The 16,024-nt window shown below is 36.0% G+C and overlaps 1 protein-coding gene across 3 annotated transcripts in view; it reads right to left on the reverse strand.

Annotated features, from left to right (window-relative positions):
* Nucleotides 1–967: 967 nt before the first annotated feature.
* LOC132097681 (potassium voltage-gated channel subfamily D member 3-like) overlaps nucleotides 968–16,024 on the reverse strand; it is a 92,551-nt gene continuing 77,494 nt past the window's right edge. Inside the window, exons 4-8 of one of the 3 annotated variants that reach the window (XM_059503552.1) lie at nucleotides 8,301–8,399; nucleotides 6,461–6,493; nucleotides 6,257–6,349; nucleotides 4,599–4,843; nucleotides 968–3,628 (exon numbers count right to left, since the gene is read on the reverse strand). In XM_059503552.1, the coding sequence (XP_059359535.1) occupies nucleotides 3,424–3,628; nucleotides 4,599–4,843; nucleotides 6,257–6,349; nucleotides 6,461–6,493; nucleotides 8,301–8,399 (675 nt within the window). In that variant the 3' untranslated portion in view covers nucleotides 968–3,423. Of the gene's footprint in view, nucleotides 3,629–4,598; nucleotides 4,844–6,256; nucleotides 6,350–6,460; nucleotides 6,497–8,300; nucleotides 8,400–16,024 lie in introns of all 3 variants that reach the window. The other 2 variants (XM_059503551.1, XM_059503553.1) reach the window with 2 other exon arrangements.

Genomic DNA, 16,024 nt, shown 5'->3' on the forward strand with positions numbered 1-16,024 from the left:
TAGCCTATTAATTGAATGTACATACAACTTATATCTTAAGAACCACATAATCTGACTACTTTGTCAACTTTATTAATTTTTAATGTGTCACTTAAAAGGCAAGATAAATGAAACATGTAGGTTATGGACAGATGACCCGAAAATAAAAATTTTATCATCAGCTCACCCCATGGATAAAATATTTAGAGAAATGCCTTCACTGTTTTTTTCCCTGTAAGAATGTAGGTTAATGGTAATCAAAAATGTATGGATACCAACATAATCTTCAAAATATCTTCTTTTTCCACAGAAGAAGGAAAGTCATACAGGTTTGGAGTGACATGAGGGTGTGTAAATGATGACAGAAATGTCATTTTTGGGTGAAGTTTCTGATTCACAAGGCTTGGTAACTTTAAGAACACAATCATTTAAATTTTTTAGTAAACAATTATCAATCTTCTATTAATCTATAAACTTTAAACTGCATTACAACATTTTTGTCAGCAAATAAAGTAATTTAAACAGATTTAGATGAAAATATCAGTTGAATAAAGCCTAAGAGGTTTTCCTGATGGTTTTTCCTACCCATAATGTAGGTCCGGAATGGAGGGTAATTGTTACAAATGTTTTTCCCCCCTAAACAAAAAATCAATCTAAAACTCTCAGATTAATGCCATCAGAGCTGCATGTGGCTAATGTTAATAATACAAAACCCAAAGTGACAAAATGGTAGTGTGGCAAATAATGTTTTTAAATGATGCTTTGATATGGAATGGTTTATATATATATATAAGATATAAGATGCTGAGATAAATTCACGTTTATGACGGAGTCTGAAAGGCCCAGTTCCCCAACTTATCTATTTGCTGTGATGTCATATCTATACTTTATTTCATCTCCATAATATTGTTATGAGTTTGTGATTTCATCATTAAACTGTTGTTAGCTTGTGGTTCAGCATTGTTGAAGGAACGAAATAAACAGCAGATGTATTTGTGGCAGATACAATTCATTTATCAGGCGTTTCACAACTGTGACACAAGACAAGATCATAAATAATATTTAACATCTGACAGTGAACAGGAATCTGCTGAATTGAACAACAAGACTATCTATATAAAAAAAAAAGTAAGTGAAAAAGTTAAACAAGCACAGACACACAGAGGAAGAAAGAAGACCCTCAACAGGTATGTAGATGCGCACATACAGATCTCCACTTGGTAGGCTAATATATTCAAACAACCATCTGAAGGAACTGCACAAATGAATTATTACAAAGCTGTTAGGATTCTAGAGTCACTTCTATTACATGATGGTTCTGTAGTGTCCCCTGCTGGGCTGGAAGTAAAGACAAAGCAAAAGAAAAACTCCAACACATTACTGCTCGCCAATGACCACAGGTGATCCAATACTCAACATTTATTATCTTAAAATTTAGAATATATTGGCCACGCCTTCTCCCCCCATTAATTAAACATTAGATCATTTTCTATCTATTATGTACACATGGAAATCACTAAATCACAAAGGGACCAAACATCATTTGGACCATAAAATCAGATCATTAGAGATTTGCTATGGATTGTATGTACAACAAACAGGAAGATAATCATCATATGAACACATGGGCCATCAAAGAACATTTCGGTTAGAACGGTGTGGGCCGGATACCCTGATATTCCTAAATGTCACAATGTGCTTTTCCCTGTAATACTTGTGTCATGTCCAACTCGTGTTTGTGTAACTGGACTTCCACTTCGGCTTTAAAATTCAAGTATAGGATATGCATCTGTTATGCAATTATTTAATCGTATGTTTCTTTCTGGAAAATATGGCTTATTCTATCTAAAAAGGGCCAAAACAAGATTAAATATATGGATATGAGGTCTAGTGTGTGTTTCATTGCACTGAACACTAAAACTCTGGCCCTGGAGCAATAACGTCCTGAGGGGAGGGAGGGATGGAGGGGGCACTTTCTATGTATGCTGGTGTAAGAGGCACAAGTGAGTGGGGTTCAAGGAGATGGGTGGGGTTTAGAGTCCTGGGATGGCGGTTATGGTACAGAAAGTGGAGCTCAGGGGATCATGCGGTTGCTGGCAGTGAGTTATAAACGACAGATGAAACAGGGACTTTCCGCCGACGACCACAAGTTTTCTCATTGGCAATGCCATTCTTGTGAACATGGCTGACAAATAAGGACAAAGACAGTAAAGGAGGGAGAAAAGAGGTGGAGAATATCTCTAATTGATTCGCACGGTTGACAGTTTCTCCTCTAACAGCAACGCAGACTGGAAACCTAGATAACAAAAACATTCACTGTTAATGAAAAACACAAACATCAAAAGTTTCCTACCCATGTAGTTTTACGCAAACTAGACACATTTTTAAATACCCATTGAGCGATAATGACAATAACACTTAGATCAGAACAACTACAGGAAGCAGGCCAGCAGTGGACAGAGGAAAGGGGCGGGGCAGACATAAAGGGACAGGGCGGACCAAAAGGGGGCGGGGTAGGCAGCTGCTCTGGTTTCGCCAAACAATGGCTAAATGTTACAAAATATTCTATCAACAATATTCACAGTTAAACCAAGGCTTGATACACATTGTAATCACAAAATCTCAGCGATGCCTTGTGCTTGTAGTCACAGAGTTTTGAAAAACACTTTCATGTTTCTTCCTCTCTCTCTCTCTCTTTTTGGTTCTATATTACATAGTAATGTCTGATAGGTCACAACTAACGTTACAAAGTCGGCTAAACGTTTTGGACATAGGGAGAGACAGTGGCTTAAAGAAGAAGGAAACTCTCCTTCCTCTGAGAGGCACGAACTGTGTGAGAGGCTGAGAGTTTGAGGGACAATTCAGTAATTCTTACACACACGCTCACACACACGGGGCAGAAACATTCAAGTTAGACCTTATTCTGACCAATCACACATATTCCCAAAATAAAAATTAGCACAGTCTAAGAAACGCTGTCACACTCATACGGTCTCCAACCTAAAGATGATTTTCTCTTATCCTTAAGGAATTTACTCTAGATCAAAATACAACTTAGTTGGGATAAAGAAAGCCGAGGCTTTGAGAGGCTGTCTGCGATGTTGAAACAGATTAACGGACTGATAATAAACAAACAGTACTCACGGATGAAAACAATCAAAATAATAATAAAAAAACAGTATGCTATGACCCAACAGAAAACTAAGAGGAAAAAGAAGAAGAAATGTTTTATGCACAGTGACACCCTCATCTATATGAGTCCTGATGGAGAGTGATCGAATACTCATGGCTGTCCTTCTTTGCTTTCGCCGTCTCTCTCTCATTTACACAAGACGCATCGTAGTTGATCTTCTATTTCTTTTCAGAGAGTCCGAGTCCGTGCACTCCTTCTCCCACTAGGGGGCAGGCTACTCATCAGTTTCTCTTCCTGAGTTCTGTTTTCTCCTACAGCGCAGAGATTTTCACCACATCATTGCCGGTGTTCGGAAGAGGCGGAGCGTCGGGGTTGGGAGGGGGCGGAGCGTCGGGACTGGCTCGATAGTTGTTCGAGGGAGGAGTTGGGATACTGATGATTGCCGTGGTAACCAGTCCACTGCTCTTGCAGTTCAGACTCCCTGATTCATCCGACATCAGATTGAGACTGGAACGACTGAGACAGAGAGAGAGAAAGAAAGAGACAGGTCTTAAAACTCTTTTCATTCTCTCTTGTTTATTTAATTTGGCTGCTAAATGTTTATTAAATGTCTCTTGGACTAACAGAGGACATGCATGTATCCCTTATTTGAATCTAAACCAAAAAATGTCATCTATATTAAAAAAATAAAAAAATAATATATATATATATATATTATTTGAAAATATCTGTGGGTGTAAATTACAAATTTTGAAACGTTTATAAAATGGCAGATTCCTTAGATTTGCTAAGGTTAATTTCAAAGGTAGCATTTCATAAACAATAATAAACACACGTTTTGCCTTATTTTACAGAAATTAGAGCTTGATTGGAAATGATGCATCAAATATGCAGTTATATAAATTTTAACACTCACCTTCTATTGAGACTGACTTTACATTTTATGCTTTGGGCCCTAATAATAATATTAAAATGGTTTATGTTTATTTTACACTTTGTTTAGACTGTCCTAGTTTTTTGAATTTAGAAATTAATATTTTCACATAGTAAGATGTAAAGCCTGGATCTGTGAAAATGGTAAGCAATTACAATTATACATTAAAAAGCATTTTGGAAAGAGAAAAATTATGAAGGCATGGTTATTTGTTTTTGTTATTTATAACAGACGTCATGTGACGTTTATAGTCATCTTATGTTGTAATGCAAAAGTAAGCTATCTTCTGTGAATGAGTGAGACTTCTGTTTATTACTGTCTGTTTATGATTATGATAATACATTAAAATTATATGATAACAAATACCAGTTTGTAACATTAAGCAGCATAACAAACTGTTTTTTGTACAGCAGTCACAAATGGCTACACCTGATCTAATGTGAAAACAAAAAAAACCTAATAACAAGGTGGAAAATATAAAAAAATGGAAGTCTTTTAGCTCTAATAAACATCAATCATTTGAACAATGTTGTGCATAAAATGAGTGCTAACCTGGTGTTTAGTGGTTGCTGTTCCCCACACTGGATGTGTAATGCGCTGAGCTCCTGCAGGTTGTGTGTGTGTGAGTGTGTGTGTGTGGCACTGAGAGGCTGCATGCTCTTCTTGGTTCTCCGAGAGCAGCAGGTGCCAGTGATGCCCTCTTCACTGGAGAGAGATGGACTCTGCGATGGGAAGTTCTGTAGTGCTGTCTGCAGGTACCCTTGTTCATACAGCCGCTCGTCCACAAACTCATGATTCTGTTCACAGAAACACAAAGATTATTAGTTTCTGATGTTTTTTTTACTGTCAAAAGCATTTTTCTCTTATCCCCTTTACTTCAAAGACTTTGCAAGCTTGTTAAACACTTAAATAGAAAGAGAATATGAAACAGCATTGATGCATTTTTACTTCAGTGTTGCATAACAAATGAGAACAAATCAGAATCAAATCAATTCATTTTTATGTCAGTTACATAAGAGTAGTTTGTGGATGTATTATTAAAAGCATCTCTAAAGAGAATATTCAGTGGTTATTATTGTAGGGTGGGACTTGATTTGATTGAATTGGCAAAGTGTGAAACTACTAGATATAATATTGGTTCATATATTTTTTTCATGTCCACATGAAGGGAATTGCAGAGGAAGAGAAAATTATTACATTTTGATGAAAGATTATTAAAACAAACTTTTTTCTATTGTCTTAGACCTGACGCAATAAAGCATAGTCTCTAGAGCAACACCTAGCTACATTTTGTATGTTGTACCTACCTTTAAATATCATCCTTGTGTTTTGTGTAAAGATATTTTATTTATAAATAATATTTATAAATAGTTTTATTGACATGGTTTTAATTTAACCTTTACATTAATTCAACTCCAAGTACTGTGTCATTTACAATGTTACAACTTTATTTCAAACCTTAAAACAACTGAAAAAAGTAGTCTCTAAAATTCTCAATCTATAATTCATTTGCTATAATTTGCGTTTACTTGTTTCATTTATTATTTATAATAATAATAATAATTTTTTTTTTGTGAGAGGCTATTTTCTATAGGCTATTATGTCTTTATCAATGTATGATGCTTGGATTTATTCGATTATCATAAAATTATAATGCCAGTTTGTTTTTTGAAAAGGTTAATTATTCATTCATCGTTCGTTCGTTTATTAAGCCGCTTGTACGACACTTCTGCGGCGTTGCGATGAAAAGTCCCGCCCACACCGAAATAAAATTGGACCGAAATAATCATGAGGTGAGGTGTGATTGATTGTGGGAGTTGACAAACACTGGATTATACACACACACACACACACAAAAAATAAAAATAGGACAATTCAAATCAATTAACTATATTTCTCCTTTTAGTATTATACACACTTAAGTATAAAATTCATTAAAGTAATTAAAAAAATACCTAGTCTACATTATAAAACTGACCTGAGATCAGCTAGACGCTTGTTAATGGGCTCACCAACACAATGGCATCTAGTGTGAAGTCTATGAATTTTGAAATGTTTTGAAACCAAGTGTCAAAACAATATTATGAAGCCTTGTTTGTTGAAACCGTGTGGCATGGCGAGCTCAAGCACATTCTGAACCACTGATTCGAAGCAAAAAGATTTGTAAAGTTTCACGAAACGCTGTTTTAAACGCACTACTTCTGACTGACCGTGGTCTTCTCCAGGCAGTGCAGAAGATGGTGATGTTGACTCTCCAGCAGAGATGTGGTCTTCTTCAGTTGTTGGTCCTCCTCCAAGGAGCCCTGCAGAAACACACACACAGACATTCACAAAATTTTTAAGGAATCAGCTCATTTCATGCATGAATAATGAAGTGGAGAGAGGGACAGAGTGTGTGTTGTTTGGCTCAGTACCTGTGGTGAAAGTTTCATCTTGTAATAGGGGAGCTGCTGTTGTGTAAGAGTGGGAGGGAAAGACATGGAGAGTGGTTTACTGCTTTTGGAAGGAACTTCATCCATAACAGAGCAACACAATATATCATCCATAATTTAAATAAACAAAGCTTGAGAGAAAGGAAGGACGAGGGGCCTCAGAGGATTGGGGGAATCAGAGTGATTCCACTTTTCTGTTTCACAAATCCATTGGTACGGTTACTAAAACTCCACATATCTGTCTCTTTTATTGTAGAGCTTTTGTCTGGGAGCTTGTGCTCGCGTACTGGGCCCTCCGGCTGAACGCACATACACTGCTCCACATTTTCACCACTTCCACAACATCTTAACACGACGCGAGCACCAAAATAACGTGAGTGAGTGATGTGTGGGAGGAGAGAGAGACAGAAGGAAAAAAAAGATATTGATAGAAATGAAGAGAGAGCAAAATTGGGTGTCTTACAGTAACATCCCCCGAGTACTCTTATTCTGAGCAGTCTGCGTGTTTGCATGTGATCTGCGTGGTATTTATGAGCTATTCAGACAGGCTAACCTAGAAGCAGCTTCTTCAGGCTGATGCAAAGTCAGACCACTCTTGGGTGAATCACATTAAGAAACCTCAATTTAACCCCAAAATCAATGGATTCAAGAAATCAGGAAGACAAAGCCTATTTTTAGGGCCGTTTCTAATTTTTCCATTGTGACATTATTTTCATGACAGTTAAGCACATTTTCCACCATTTTGAGTGTTCTTGTGTGATTCACCCACAAGAGCCTGTTTTTTGGAGAGGAAAAACCTGATGTGTATTTTGAACCCTATTTTTTTTCTGTTGAAAAATTGACTGAAAGGGAAAGGAAAAAATTTACTGTTTAAATATTTGGAGACTATGTTATGTATGTAAAATTGTATTGCTTATTGCCATTTCTCTTTTTTTTATATGTTCCCTTGATCTGATCCAGACTTAGTAGACTATTAATAGTCTAATATGAATTGCATTATTTTATGTTTTTTTATAGCAGGAGTCTAATTTGTTGTTGCATAAATTGGATAAAATCTGCCAAATGTAAAAGTGAAAATAAATTAAGTAGTATTTTTTTGGGAGTTCATTTTTTTTTTTTTAATAATTATATCCAGTATTAAGCATATCTATATATATATATATATTTAGTAGCCTATATATATTTGCTTCACTCTCTGGACCTCTCTGAGGATGTTCTGTGAAACTGGATAGCTCTCTTTGGAGCGGCCTGCAATCTGTCTTCGTACTCGCTGTTCAATCTCAGCATGTTCCTCGCTCCTCAAATGAATTCAACGCATTCAGAGAATCGCTGCCTTCTTTTTCCAGGAAGGCATTTTATAGGAGCTGGACAGCCTCAAACAACCGCAGTAATAAAGACCAGATCTCCCTTTCTCACACATATGCTCACAGCCTACTCACTGATGAGGGTGTTTAGCAACACATTAAGACATTTTTTGTTCATCATTCTGTCCTGATAAATTGGATGTCATTGAGTTAATTGAGCTGATGCTTGTGCAAATATACAAACACGAAATCTCATAATCGCTCTTAAGTGCTGAAAATTGGATCACCCCATGTGAATCTCTAGCTTTACACACCTTTAAAGCAAAACAACCTGACACTTTTTGTCTGTGCACTAAAGCACTGTCTACAAGAGTTATTGTTGAAAACCATGCATAATTTATGGCAAACAAAAAAGAAGCCACCAGAAGTCAAACAGAAACAAAATATGGGAAAAAATGAGCATGAATGTGTGTGTGTTTGAATTTGTGAAACAATGTGTGTGAGTGTGTGTTTCTTACCGTTAGCTCCAGTGATTGGTTGAGCCCATTTCGTTTGCTATGCGGGAAGGCGCTAGAGCTGCCACTCTTGGTAATTCTCATTCGGGACAGTCGGGCTTTCTGTCAACACACATACACAAAGGAAGTTACAACTCAGTCCATATCACAAAGGTCTGCGTTTCAATCTGATCCCTGTCGAAAGAGCCATTCAGATCAAAGTACTTGAAGAAGCAAAATGGATTTTCACATAGATTGCTGTTCGTCATGAGATGATGAAAAATTTAAGTGGCTTCAAAAAAACTACTGAACCAATTCCTGACAGCCATGCAGTGAAAATGTGCACATATCAGGGGAGAAGAAAGCGGTTGCTTGCTCACTCTACAAAGCATAAAAGAATGGTAATTTTGAGAAACGCAGCTGGGTAATGGTTAATTACAGTAAACGTCTTGTGTAATGCTGAATTACAGTTAGAGCAGCTGTGTAACGATAAATGATAGAGCAGCGGTGCGCATTCCCTCAGTCTATGTCATTTTTATAGGCACAGCATGGATGATGGGTGGAAACCAGCAGTCAAATCCTCAGCAGAACATCAAATTTTAATATTTACAATGAATGAGAGTATTTTAATCTCCTCAGATCCAGAGGCATCAGATGATCTGATTTTCACTCTCATTCTCTCGTCATCTCATTGAAAACTGATCCTCTCTTTCATTTTGGCTCCCTTAAGATGTAAGAAGCTTTATTGACATGATAAAAAGAGTTTACGTTGGCAAAACATTAATAAATATGATGTATACACTAGTTTTTTTGTGTGCGTGTGAATGTTTTAGGGTGTTGTGGCTGGTTGTTACTTGTCAGGGTGTTTATTTGTGGTCACTAAGGATTTCTGACTGGATTTTAGTAAATTAATTTGCAGTTGCTAGATTAATGTGGTTAGTTTCTTGGGTATTTATAGGATAAGTTAAAAGAGCCAATTTAAGACTTTAATTTATTCATTTTCCAGTGGATTGTGTTGCTCCTTAATATTTATACTATTTACACTAGCGCTGGGAGAGACGCGTAGTAGAGACTTTTTGACGTGATCGACCCGAGTTCGAATCAACCTTTTGCCGAAATAATTCTTCTCCCTTTTCACATCACATATCAGATCAGAAAGGCATTTATTTTCAATAAAATGAAGGAAGTAATTGAAAAGTGGAAAATAAAGTGCCTTACGGGTGTTTATGGGTTAGGGGTAGGTGTAGGGAGGGCTTTATTGTCCCAAGAAGAAGACATCCATTTAATAAGTTTAATAAAAATGATAATTTATACTCAATACGTTATTTTTTTTTTAATGCACTACAATACTGAGGTGCAAATATCTGCCTCTTGCACTAAATAGTATAAACAAGTTCAAGGTCAAGTCTAACTAATCTAACTAAAGTCCGGTCCACACGGAGAACCGTTTAGCTGTATACAATTTTTTTTGTTTGGTAATTGTGTTTTATCCAGACCGATCCGGTGTTTAGGGAACCTGAAACTGCTGAAAATACTGCTATTTTTACATAGTGTAAACAGCATCTATTGCTGCTGCCAGTAATCTCCAGGCAGGAATAATTAGTAAAAGTATTCAAACATTCTTATATTTAAATAAAGAGAAAATTAACAAAATTAACTTTAAGCCGAATGATGCACGATAATATAAAGTATAATATATGTAATTAATTTGATATCTTTAAGATAATTTTTTAAAAAATAAATCTAACAAACTTTAGCAAGGTTTATACCTAAAGCAAGAAAAAAAAAGTGCAGCTAAAACAAGAAATATTACTATCATTTGTCAGGCAAGAATAATTAGTAAAAATATCGAAACATTCTTCAAGGAAGAGAAAAAAGAAAACTTGATTTAAAGCTAAATTATGAAGGACAAAATAGAATATTACATGTAATCTGAGATATGATTTATTCTTATGTATAAATATAAATACATATCTTATATGTAAATATATCTTATATGTTAATACAAATATATATTGTTTTAAAGGAATATTACACCCAAAAATGAAAATTCTGTCATCATTTACTCCCCTTTAGGTTATTCCAAGGCTGAGTTTCCTTCTTTTGCTGGACACAAAATATATTTAGAAGAATGTTGCTTACATATGTTTATTCTTCAAAATATATCTTCTTCAGTGTTCATCTGAAGAAAGAAACTCATATCGATTTGAAACAACATGAGGGTGAGTGAATGGTGACAGAATTGTAATTTTTGGGTGAACTATTCCTTTAAGAATGTCTCAGAGAAGATGATAAAAATGATTTTCTTATTTCCTGCAGGGTGGTATTAGTGTTTTAATAATCTAGCTGTGTTTTCATTCTCTCAAGCACAAAGACGCTTTTGTGTGGCCCCCATCAGGTGTGTAACAGGACCATGTAGCTTGATTTTCTTGTTCATGAAGCTTGTCATCTTCACACACAGGTGGTAAGTGTTCATGGCCTGGACTGTTAATAGCACAGCTAAATGCTGGATTTCAGCTTCATGGGTATAACAGCAAAACACTGAGAGGGAGACTAACAGTGTTTTGCACACCTATAGTCACAGTACGTTGTGAACAACACCACCTCTTGTCCACCTTTAGGTGTCATCGGTTTACCCACCACAACTGATCTAGGCCAATTGGATGCTCTTTCTCGAATGCGGGTACACAAATGCATTTCATCCCGAAGAGGGTTTGTATGCTTGTGTGCATTTTTAAATTATTGAAGAGGAACAAATTGTGTCTCAATTGCATCAGAGACCTCACCGAGATCAAACTGTTATTCTGATGTTCATTAATTTCTCACACACACTTGAACACGGATTGAAAGAACACACACCATCATTAATACCCTCACACACAAACACACACGCGAGTCCCTGTGGGTGAGTGCCAACTCTGCTCTTTTCACAAGAGATTGCCATCACATAATGGAATCAGTTTGGGCCTCTGAGACCGTTTGTGTTTCCAACAAATGCTGCAACAATTTTCGGCAATCGCGGAAAAAAATGAGGGACATTTTTCCTGGGGATCTGCCCCTGCAGAACGTGAGATGGGGAACGGCCGTAGTAATGCTGAGGTTCTTTATCAGTGTGACACAGAATATTGGTGCTGAGAACTGTTGTTCAGGACTAGGCTGAAGCTACCCGCACTGTGCTGAGATCAGATAGGCCAAACAATGCAACAAATTCACAGATTACATTTCAGTTATACACATAAAGCCCTCTGTGGCACACCTCATGGCAGTGGTAAGGCCAGAAGTCTTCTCTCTGATTTCATCAGGAATATTATGAAGTGAATGGCTTTATGAGGTAAATTTGTGGTCTGTGACCAATTTCAATTCACTGTAATCATATCAAAGTGTTCCTGTTGAATTAAAAATAAATTTTTCACACTATGTATTCAACAGAAACATAAAAAAGGCCATAAAAGGCAGCTTAATTTTATTTTCAAGCTATTGTTTTTCTGGTAGATTTGATTGGGTAGACAATACTTTTGTCCAGGTAGATGGTGTTCCTTCCCTTTTGAAAAATAAGGGCCCTGTTTAGCACACTTTTAAAATACTTTTAATATGCTTTAAAATAATATACTTGTGTGTAAATTTAATATAATGTTTTCAGACACTTTAAATTAATTTAAAGGACAACTATTATGGCCTTTTTTTGTTTTACAAGATATAAGTCTCTATATAAGTCAATATAAGTCTCCAGAATGTGTTTGTGAATTTTCAGCTCAAAATGTCCCACAGATCATTTATTATAGCATTTTTAAAATGCCTGTTTTGAGTGGATGCTGTTTTCGTGCATGTCTCTTTAAATGCAAATGAGATGCTGCTACTCGCCCCCTTTTCCAGAATAGGGCTGCGTCTTTACAGCTTTTACTTCAGACACTCTGCCAAAAACATGTTTGGTTTTGATTATAATAGGGCTGGGCAATATGGCAAAAAATTAAAATATCAATTTTTACTGTATGTCTGATCGATTCTCTCATTTTTTTTAAATAGTCAACTTGAAAATGTAACTACAACATGAGTAACGTTTTCTTTATTAAAGAAAATTCTATTCCAAGTACATCGCACATGATGTCAACATGATGCAAATGTTAAACCAATCACTTGTTAAATATCTTTGCAGAAAAGATGCATAAACTACAACTACATCTTGTACAAACTTGTTATACATATTATATGTCCAGAAATAATGTGAGGAAAATACTTAAAAAAACAATAACAATAAATGTTCTGTAAAAACAACAGCAGCTTTCAGCCTGTCACCATGATGCAAATATGAAATATCAGACATACAGTAGTAGTTCTTCACAGGTTTTGTATTTGATCGTGCTACTTTTCCATAGTTTTTTTTCACTGGCATATTGTCAAAGTGTCTAATTCTAACATTTTGTAATATTTCTATTCAAAATTGCAAATCCTCGATTTCTAAAATAATTAAATTGTGTCAAAATATTAAATAATGAAATCAGGACAATCACCAGCCCTAGATTATAATGTCTATCGTGGTGATAATACGCTTTTTAAAGCCTTATCGGTTTAAACTCCTGATGTACGGTTTTCTGAGTGCACACATTCGAAGCATGCAAACCGAAAGCATCTGTCACACGGCATGTGAGCACTAAACTAATTTCTCTTTCACACACAAGTTTGTTTAAAAAAAAACGTGTAAGTTACAAATACACATTAGGTTATGTCATGTGATTTCTTTTCAAATTGTTTAACTTCACATGTTTATATTAGATTTGTGCATTAAATGAGGGCATTTAACACTCTAGCGTGAAGATAAACATGGCGGATTGTGTGCAGCTCAATCAAGGTGGGGGTCTCTGTTAATACAGCAGTGTCCGTCAACAGTTGTCGACGGGGCTTGTAAAATGTGATGTCACAGATTCCGTGAATGGCTTGTTTTGAGCCACTGCTTATGATCTATGTTTTTTTTTTTTAAAGAGTGGGTGAATTTTTATCATTAAAGGGTGGTTGTGTACAAACACTGCCAACACATTTATGTTCAAGTAACAAGTAAAAGGGAATTTTGCATAATAGGGGCCCTTTAAAAGTTCAGTTCACCCAAAAATGAAAACATTTTTGTCAAAATTGGCAAGTTTGTTTATATAGCACATTTTGTACACAGTGATAATTCAAAATGCTTTACATAAAAGAAAGTAAAATAATCATTAAAAAGAAAATAATAATAATCACAAAAATATAACAAGGAATTTAAAAATGATTTAAAATGAGTTAAAGACAGTGCAAAATAAGACTAAGTGAATAAGAATAAGTGCAATCATTTCGGGTTGCATTAAATACAGTGCACCGTACTCACCGTCACATTGTTTCAAACCTGTATGAGTTTCTTTCTTCTGCTGAGGACAAAAGATATGTGGGTAATAAAAACATTGCTGGTTCCCATTGACTTTCATAATATGGAAAAAAATACTACGGAAGTCAAAGAGTTTGTGTGTGTGTGTGTTCAGCAGAAAAAGAAACTCATACAGGTTTGGGACAACCTTAAGGGTGAGAGATCTAGCCCTTGGTGATCTATCCTTTTAAGTGCACTTCTTCTTCACAAGGGTTACTTTGTCTGTATACCTTCAATCTCTACCCTCCAGCAGAATCAGCCGAGTTTTTCATTAAAGTTTGTGCTCAAGTGTTGCTGTTTTGTCCCACAGGATCAGATTTCTGTGGAGTGGAAAAGTGTGCAAAATTGAAACACGTAGACGTCACTGTGAATAGGGGAGATTTCAGAATCTTACACCTTGGATTGTGATTGGATGGTTTGATCATGTGTCACAGTATTTAATTCCCTTTATAAATGAAATTGTTACTAGGGATGCTGTCTAGCATGCGCCATGCACAAGTTGTTTATGCCTGAAGCATTGGCTCTAGTACAAACCACCAAAGACTGGTGCTGAGAGGCGCTTTCTTCATTGCACTGTTCTGTGAAATGACAGGCAGCAGTATATGCTGTACTTAAGCATATATGTTTTTCTGAACAGCTTGCAAGAGTCTCAAGATGCTTTCAACTTAAAGGAGCATTGCGTAGGTTCTGAAATTTCTAACCGTTACTGACACCAGTGGCCGTTAGAAGAACTGCAGCCAGTCTCATGCTCGTTCTCATGTTCTCATCATTTATTTTTAACTTACGAGGAGTGTCCGTGGGTGTCTGAATTGTGCTGGAGGCTGGTCGCTTCTTTCCATCCGCAGAGTCCATTTGTAAACACTATTGCCGCTCCTTACTATAATGGCTGGCGTGCCGTACGGTTGTAAGCCCAAGTAGACGAGAACGCGCATGACGTCACATTTTGTGAATTTTCGCGCCAATTCGGGCCCGACTCCTCCACACACAATTGAGCCTACAGGCTGATAGAGGCAACCGTGGTGGACAGTCGAGGTCTCATTCTTTTTTTTACATCATGGTTGGCTCATACATGTACAAATGAAAACTCTATCTTAAAGATTTTTTTTAAGTAAAAACCTCCACATAGCTCATTTAAATATAAAATTAAATTTATTTATTATTTATTTATTATACAGTGAAGGGTATATTTTTATTTTAATAATTTTACTTAGCTGTTGAAGGTAGTGGCCAAATACTTTATTGCTATAAATGTCAGGAAACATTTTCTTTTAATGTAAAAAAAAATGCTTCTAGCTTGTCTAGCTGGGGCGAGGAATTGGTTCTCAACCTTTTTGACTCCGAAGCCCAAAGCTGAATTATTCAATGACTTCTAGTTTCTGTAAATTACATGTGAGCGTTCCAAAAGATTTAAGAACTTCAATGTTCTTCAAGGTTCAAACGTTTTTTAACCAGTTATTTTGACTTTTCCAGACAAGAGTGAACATTACTTTTCTAGATAAGGTTTAAGAATAAGCATCTGTAAAAGTTCTATTCACAGTAGAATATTTTAAGACTTGGCATAACTAGAAAAATATAAATTAATTATTATGATTGCATTTACATGGCTTTACCAAGTCTAGAAATCACATTTTTTGTATGTGAAAACATGGAACATCTCTTTATTTAAATTTTAAAAAGATTGAAACCAAACCTTTGTTGTTGGGTGTAGTAGAGAACGATACCTAGAGCTGCAATATAATTACAAAACTGGAGGACCTGAACAAATCTATTAATCAGTTCAATGACATCCATAATACCTACATCCTTTTGCTTTACTGTAGTTTCTACAGCCGTGAAACAAAAACATTGACAGAAATGGTAGCTCAGGAAGCGTAAGTGGATTATTTATGTCAATTAAACAAAATCCCTCCATGCTCTCTCAGTGTTTGCTCAGTGCAGTTCAGTCCACAACAAAGAGCAGATATGTTAGATGTCAGTGCTGTGAATATAATTTTGAAGAAAATTATATTGTGAGAGGGTTGTTGTGCTTGCTAAAGTGTTTAGATTATTTTGTAGACTGCTTGGGTTCTTTTTTTAGTGCAAGTCTGTGGAATTTTTTTTGTCTGTTTTATGATGGCTTAGAGAGGCAAGAGCACTTCTCCTTAACAAGCAGAATTATTTGAAGTATTGTTCATGCCCGTAGCTCAAACAGAGCATGACGAGTTTCGTGTGAATCAAAGCTTAATAGTGGAAAAACCTTGCCATAACATTCACCACTATGTAATGATGTTAAAATGAAATCACAGATAATTTGCATTGTGTGTGCATGTAAAGCAAGTACTGAATTAATAATAAATCATTAACATGCAGTGAAGTAGCA

Source organism: Carassius carassius, chromosome 21 (genome assembly GCF_963082965.1).
Source record: "Carassius carassius chromosome 21, fCarCar2.1, whole genome shotgun sequence".
NCBI classification, from domain to species: domain Eukaryota; kingdom Metazoa; phylum Chordata; class Actinopteri; order Cypriniformes; family Cyprinidae; genus Carassius; species Carassius carassius.